The sequence below is a fragment of the Rhinatrema bivittatum genome, chromosome 14, assembly GCF_901001135.1.
Source record: "Rhinatrema bivittatum chromosome 14, aRhiBiv1.1, whole genome shotgun sequence".
NCBI lineage: Eukaryota > Metazoa > Chordata > Amphibia > Gymnophiona > Rhinatrematidae > Rhinatrema > Rhinatrema bivittatum.
Genome location: NC_042628.1, coordinates 10,835,465 through 10,843,754, shown reverse-complemented (window position 1 = coordinate 10,843,754; position 8,290 = coordinate 10,835,465). Strand labels below are relative to the sequence as shown.

Genomic DNA, 8,290 nt, shown 5'->3' with positions numbered 1-8,290 from the left:
TCAGAGGCGCGTCAGACCGGCGGGGTATTTAAACCGCCACTCTCCTTGGCGTCGCGCGCACGAAGGAGCGCGACAAAGGGGCCTGCCCCTTTGTTTCGCCCCTTCGGTTCGCCCCTCGCTTTCCCCAAGCAGCACCCCACCAGCACCCGACCAGTGCTCACCCTCCATCCAGCGCTCTGCAAACAACCATCCAGCGCTCTGCAAACAACCATCCAGCGCTCTGCAAACAACCATCCAGCGCTCTGCAAACAACTTCCAGCGCTCTGCAAACAACCATCCAGCGCTCTGCAAACAACTTCCAGCGCTCATCCTACAAACAACCATCCAGCGCTCTGCAAACAACACGGGCGACATCCGATGGAGCCAGGCCCAGAACTCTGATGTCAAAGTGTCCAGAGCTTTCAACCCTGCCTTAGTGAACATGTGCAGCTGTAGTCATAACCCTGCCCCCTAGGCAGAGTCCCTCAGTCCATAATACAGCTAATACCATGAGAAACCAACGCCCAGGGGAGGCGGGTGGGTTTTGTGAGGACTGGCATCCTGTCTTTACACATACCCTCGCATCAAAAAGGGGCGGGCCCAACAGCTCCACCCCTTTTTATGCCCCATTCAAAAACCCGGTGACACAGCGAGGCCAACCACAGCCCTCAGATTGGCCGTGTCACAGGCACATCATCGCAGGGGAGGGGGCGGAGAACAAGGACGTGCGTCCCGGCTCTCCCCCCCACCATCAGACTGGAGGAGCCTGGCTGGCACCCATATTATCATGGGCCCAGCAAGACAGGCTCCCCCAGCCCTTCCCTAGTGTTAACAAAATCCAAAAACTAACATTTTCTAATCAACAACTCCCATCTGACCTTACGGGAACAAAGTATCGGTTCTGCTTAGACTTAACCCTCCGGGACCCACTTATGCAATGCCTGCTCGGCCCATTTTTCAGTGTGAGGTAGAAAATACAATGATCCCATGAGTCTTGTACTGAATGACAGATGCAGGATCTTTCAAACACTAGAAATTTGGGGGGGGGGGGGGGGTCTAATTGATCTGTTTCCTCACCACTTTCTGGAAGGAAGTGAGAACTAAAGCAAGGTGAGCTGGGGGGGGGGGGGGGATTTCTCTTTTTGCATCCTGTAAAAATTGCCCAAGACATTAATAAAATACAATTACCAGATATTTAATCAAAGTATGGAAATACACAAGGTAGCGTCATCCTATACGTGCTACATTTAGAACTTACGATGTTTATAGTATCCCAAAATAATCTATGAACATTTTATAAACTCATTACCACTAAGTATAGCAATCAAATGCTATTTTTTTTAAAAGAATGTCCATATGAAAAAACCACTATTGACTATTACAGTTTCATGCTTCACCATTTGCCAAAGCATATTTAGATATGAATTTAGATTTCAAACAAGTTGAAGCCATTAATATTGTAGTAGTGCTTATAACTGGAAGTTGGATATGAGAGAAAATAAAATGAGAAGATCATATGAGTTAGGATTTTGGATATTCAAAGCTGCTACCTATTATATTGGCAAACAGCAGATTTAGAATAGCTATAAGAACATAAGAATTGCCATACTGGGTCAGACCAAGGGTCCATCAAGCCCAGCATCCTGTTTCCAACAGTGGCCAATCCAAGTCACAAGGACCCGGCCAGTACCCAAACATTAAATAAATCTCAAGCTACTATTGCTTATTAATTAATAGCAGTTTATGGATTTATCCTCTAGGAATTTATCCAAACCTTTTTTAAACCCAGCTACACTAACTGCTGTAACCACATCATCTGGCAATGAATTCCAGAGTTTAACTATGTGCGGAGTGAAAGAATTTTCTTTAATATTTTTAAAATGAGCTACCTGCTAACTTCATGGAGGGCCCCCTGCTCCTTCTATTATCTGAAAGAGTAAATAACCGATTTACATTAACTGGTTCAAGTCCTTTCATGATTTTGTAGACCTCTCATATGCACCCCTAGTCAACTCTTCTCATTAGAACATAAGAAAATGCCATACTGGGTCAGACCAAGGGTCCATCAAGCCCAGCATCCTGTTTCCAACAGTGGCCAATCTAGGCCATGAGAACCTGGCAAGTACCCAAAAGCTAAGTCTATTCCATGTTACCATTGCTAATGGCAGTGGCTATTCTCTAAGTGAACTTAATAGCAGGCAATGGACTTCTCCTCCAAGAACTTATCCAATCCTTTTTTAAACACAGCTATACTAACTGCACTAACCACATCCTCTGGCAACAAATTCCAGAGTTTAATTGTGTGTTGAGTAAAAAAGAACTTTCTCCGATTAGTTTTAAATGTGCCCCATGCTAACTTCATGGAGTGCCCCCTAGTCTTTCTACTATCCGAAAGAGTAAATAACCGATTCACATCTACCCGTTCTAGACCTCTCATGATTTTAAACACCTCTATCATATCCCCCCCTCAGCCGTCTTCTCCAAGCTGAAAAGTCCTAACCTCTTTAGTCTTTCCTCATAGGGGAGTTGTTCCATTCCCCTTATCATTTTGGTAGCCCTTCTCTGTACCTTCTCCATCACAATTATATCTTTTTTGAGATGCGGCGACCAGAATTGTACACAGTATTCAAGGTGCGGTCTCACCATGGAGCGATACAGAGGCATTATGACAACTGAACAGCCCTAACCTCTTTAGCTTTACCTCATAGGGCAGCCATTCCATGCCACTTATTTTGGTCACCCTTCTTTAGCCTCTCCAGTGCAACTATATCTTTTTTGGGCTGCGGCAATCGGAATGGCACACAGTATTCAAGATGCAGTCTCTTCATGGAGCAAGACGAAGGCATTATGACATTATCATTTTATTTGCCATTTCCTTAATTCCTAACATTGTTTGCTTTTTTGATCACTGCAGCACACTGAGCCAATGATTTCATTGTATTATCCATTGTGTCACCTAGATCTCTTTCCTGGGTGGTAACTCCTAAGATAGAACCTAACATTGTGTATCTTTTGCATGGGTTATTTTTCCCTATATGCATCACTTTGCACTTGTCCATGTTAAGTTTTATCTGCCATTTGGAAGCTCAATCTTCCAGGCTCGCAAGGTCCTCCTGCAACTTATCACAATCCGCTTGAGATGTAAGCGCTCTGCATAATTTTATGTCATCTGCAAATCTGATCACGTCATTCCTTGTACCCCTTTCCAGATCATTTATTTATTTATTTATTTATTAACTTTTATTTACCGACATTCGTGAAGCACATCATGCCGGTTTATAATATTTATAAATATATTAAAAAACACTGGTCCTAGTACAGATCCCTGTGAAAACAGACCATGTAATCCTTCTGTTTCCTTTCTTAACCAGCATGCAATCCAATGCAATGGTAAATTCTGACATGTTTTCAACTGTTTAACTGGCAACATTGTTCCTTGTACCGCCCTTGAGTGAAATTGAAGTTTCATTGTTAACCGATATGATTTGTATTTTTTACAGGAATGTCGGTATAGAAAAAATAAAAATAAATACTTTTACACATTACTTTACTCTTACAGATTAAATTGGCATCATTTTCAGTTTAGACTTTTCTCCAGGATTAGGTTAATAGATGGTTGAAGATACTAGAAGAGACCTTCAAGTTGGTGTACTTTTCCGCATTAGAGGGATTGCTGCAATCTAAACAGTTCCACTTGTCTTTGTGCTTCCAATCTGCACAATTAAATTAGGGTCCAATCAACATGTAAGTCAAAAGGACACATTTCAGGTCCCATAATTTCACTGTTGAAAATGTCACCCCCCCTAAAAATAGAAATTGCTCTGTCTTGTTGGCAGCTCCTCAGATTTACTCCATCAATTGTTTTAGGACTTACAGACAATATCCTTTCTACTGCCATAGTCTGTTTTCTGCAACAGGATGAGCTTCAAGGACAACAGATTTAGGAGAAATCAGGAAGTGTTGCATATCCACCCACACAGACGTATGAACTGCTGGCAGCCACAAAAGAAACAGTTCAGCCTCTTATCGTCAGTGAAAACCACAAAAAAATTAAGATTGTTCTTTCAGAGACTAAAATCTTCCATTACAGCTGAAAGTCAAAGTGTTTTCTTTGTGTAATCATTTATAAGTGTGCATGTTTAATATGTATCTCCTTACAACACCAAATACAGATGCATATTGTAAAACGTGTTCAGCATCAACACAATCTGATAAAAGAAAATCAGAACTCTGCGTAGCTGACGTATGTTAGCAGACATCAATGTAGTAGTGCATCTTTATTAAAAAAATGCCACATTTTAAAAGATTAGTAGGCGTAAAACTTGAATCAGTGAGGTTTACTGTAATTTTAAAACAAGACATACTAGAATATACTAAAGAGGTGAGGACTGCCATCCTGCTTATCCTCAGAATGAGAAAAACTGAATTTAAGGGTCCACAAAAGCCACCAAAAACAAAAAGGTCTTATCTTTATACAATTCTTGTAGATGGTAACAGACATTGTACAGTAAAAAGGCACCTAGCAATTTAAAATTATAGTTATAGTGCTAGAATCTTACCTCCTCAAGTGCTAACAGAGTATCACATACAACAACTGAAATGGGCATGGTTAGACTGTCAAATGTAATATGTGCATTAAGAAAGGCTACAGATCCTTGTACAAGATAATCAGACAGGCAGTTTTACAGTAAGATTTCTATTATCCAAGTGAATCTGGAACATATGAAGGTAGAAGTGTTACTCCTGTAAAATTCAAATATGAAGTAATCAAGTAACTGCTGGACTGAGAAAAGCTGTGTGAAAGTTTTGCTAGTTACCAGAACTTATACAAAAACAGAAACAAAATCTTAAAAGTCACTTCAGAGCACAAATATTCCCAAATGCTACGAACAGCAAGTGAAAGAAACAGTGCTAAGCTACCAGAAAACATCAGCAACTCCCAATAGGCTGCAACATGGTTGGCAGGTCAAAACGTGAATTAGTTTATTAGGTTTCAGTATATGCTTTATAAATCATTGTTCTTTCCATTGCGCAACAAACTATTTGTGCAAAATAAGGCCCGACCTTCTCAACTGGGCCTTCATTTAATTCTGCTTCTCCTTTTATCTCACAACTGTTAAGGGCAATGGATTCACTGCCAAAACATCCTCTAAAAAAAAGAAATTCTACATGTTTGTGTGCGACAGTCAAAGTTCATCTAGGCATCCACTCACTAGAAGAGATCTGGTAGTGGGCAAAAGTAGTTTACATGTGCATGAAAGTGGGTCATTCCCAATCATGGCTTTCGTTCTACTTACAATTTATTTTCTCTTATAACCACTGATAAATTCTACAGGTATTTGGCATAAATTTAAAGATCAAATGTCATTTCAGCTCAATCCAACCCTCCTGAACTGCAGAAAAAGTAATCACCACCAGCTGCATTGTCTTCTTCCTTCAAAACATCAATTTCACATATTTTGTCAAAACGGCATAGGATTCAAAAAAGCCATGATTTCATGATTCCACCCACAGAATCCTGTTAAAACCAAATAGGACCAATTGTGTTCAGTAGTTCTACAAGTCCAGGAGCTTCAGTAGCCAACACCAGTGTGTCTGTAACCCTTCTACCTCTGGTGCAGCTATTTAGACTGGCTAGTATACATTTCCTGAGCTGGTCCATTAAAGATGATAAAAACCAGTCTGATGATTGATCCAGAAATAAATTAAACACAAAGGCACAGTCCCCTCCTTCACTGCAACATAATGTCCTTCAGGTTCTCTTGGAGGATCGTATCCTTCACAGCATGAAACACAAAGCGAATGTTCTCAGTATCTATGGCTGTTGTAAAATGATGGAAGAGGGGTTTACTGCGGTTTCGCCTCTTTCTGTCAAAACACTGAACTAGGTAACGCTGGACATCGTCCAGCCTGTGGGGATCCCCTTTGAAATCTGAGAAATATCTTTTAATGCTAACCATCTTCACTTTCTCCACCAGAAGGTCCATTTTGTTGAGGAAGAGGATGATGGAAACGTTGGAAAAAAGCTTGTTATTGACTATCGTTTCAAAGATATTCATGGATTCCACAAGCCGGTTTGTGCGCCTGTCCTCCATGAGAACCTGATCATACTCGCTGGACGACACCATGAACAGAATGGAAGTTATCCCATCAAAACACTGAAACCACTTCTGACGCTGGGACCTCTGTCCACCCACATCCACCATCTTGAATGGGATCTTTTTGATAATGAAGTCATGTTCCACAATCCCCTTAGTGGCTTTTCTAGCTAGGAGAAGGTCTTGTTTGCTGGGAATATAATTCTGTGGAAGACATAAAAAAGAAACACTAAAATCCTCTTAATAACAATAGTTCTTAACAACTGCCACATGTATAAGCCTTAGGTAAGGAACAGGAACCCATTGGTAGTGTCTTTAATGTGCTTTTAGAGAAATTATTAGGAACAGTGTCTTGATTGTTCTGTGCCCCTCCGAAGTCATTAAGCCAATGACTACAGCCATGCACTGAAAGTGCTTTCAATCACACCCAGGACTGTAAGACCAAGAGGTGACAGAGGAATCAGAATGTGGAGGCAACTGACCTCATAGATTTATGAAATTCTTTTACTCCACTTGTTCCAAGAATAGTTCAGAGTGGCTTACAATAACAAATAAAAGTACATATTCAAAGTATAATAATTTAAATTAAAATAGTAAAAATAGAAAAAAAAAAAGGAATGGCCTAAGTTACTGGAAAACCTGCTCAAATAAGTAGGTCTTCAATGCTTTCTTGAAAAGACTCAGACGACACAGTATGGGCTCAGATGGCTTTGTTTGCAGGGACCGTTTTAACAACTGATGAGCAAGGGTCTTAATTTTTATGAAGGTCTGTAGAGATCATGTATGGATTGTTGGTATATTATGCTTAAGTATTCTGAGTTTCAGAATGAATTTTATGCTATTTTGAGTTTTTATTATTGTAAGTTATCAGCATATCCTCTATGAATTAGCAGGTAATAAGTACATGTAAATAAAAATAAATCAACTTTTCTTCTGAAGTCAAACCATTTCATATAAAAATTATCTAAACAATTTCTCCCTCTTTCCCAAGTAAGGATGGTCTTTTTTAATGGAAAATTTACACTTCTCTTGAACAGAAGGCATTGCTGATTTAGAATATTAACTATCAAAATAAACGCCTAAAGAATGAGGGTGAGCTAGCCAATGCTTTTACCCTAAAGTCAGAAATTACTTTGCAAACCCACAGCTCGTCAGTCATGTGAAGAGATGTAGCCTCACTATTTGGTTGAAAATGGGGGAAGGTGATCTTTTGCCAGCTGTGAACAGATTTGTTAACGTTATTAATGAGAACCTCTGAGCACCTCTACCACTATACTATCAGCTAACAAGTGTAAGAAACGGATACTACCATGGGAATGCCAGAAGTAACATAAGTTTTAGGGTTTGCACAAAAAAAATGCATACATATATTAGAGGATGCTACATTATTTAAATTCATTGAGCAAACACACCCTACAGTAATAAGACATTAAAGGAAAACTTGCTTTTCCCATATGATTCTGCTACTTAGCCTGCAATACAGCTAAGTCTGTAGATTGCTAAAAACTGCACACCAAATCGCGTACCTCAAAGAGGAACACTTGTATGCTGTTGAAATTACTGCTTTTCCTGAATTACTCTTTGTATGATATTTTGCCAAGTTATGCAGTAGCTTGTTATACTCTTAATAGTATGACTACTTGGCTGTAGTAGAGAATCCTGCAATAAATTCTTCACTTTAAGTTCAAAGGCTAGACATTTAAATAGAAAAAAATGTGTTGTAAAATTGTGCAACTTCAATAGCAAAGGATGTTCCCCAGCGCAAGAACACTTTTTTTTTTTAAATTGATCCATTATAGTTTAAAAAAGGAAAGCTAAAATAGTCACCTAAGAAAAAGAAAATAAAATTTATGAAAAGAATGAAAATAGATTCCCCTTCTAATAGCCATCTCGTTCACCAAATCATAAATGCCAAGTGATAAATGGTTAATAATGTAAAGGATATTCATACATGAATAAAATGACACCTAGCTTTATACTGTGCCTATGTCTGTTCTTCCAATATAATCATTTGTCTCATAACTAAACATTTTGCCATTGCAAGTCTTTCTTTGTGCAAATAAAACACTGCAATATTAAACTTCATGCAATTATACTTATCTTCACATAGCCAGCGACTTCAGTTGTAGGGAATAAAATGAAGAGTCTGGTAATCCTAAATAGAGGGCATTACAATAGTCTAGACCAGAAAAGATTAAAGACTGAAGAATAGT

At 39.3% G+C, this 8,290-nt stretch overlaps 1 protein-coding gene across 1 annotated transcript in view; it reads right to left on the bottom strand.

Annotated features, from left to right (window-relative positions):
• Window positions 1-4,241: 4,241 nt before the first annotated feature.
• The window catches only part of GNA12 (G protein subunit alpha 12), a 58,520-nt gene continuing 54,471 nt past the window's right edge, over window positions 4,242-8,290 (bottom strand). Inside the window, exon 4 of the mRNA XM_029576956.1 lies at window positions 4,242-6,281. Within this exon, the coding sequence (XP_029432816.1) occupies window positions 5,712-6,281 (570 nt within the window). The 3' untranslated portion in view covers window positions 4,242-5,711. The remainder of the gene's footprint in view (window positions 6,282-8,290) is intronic.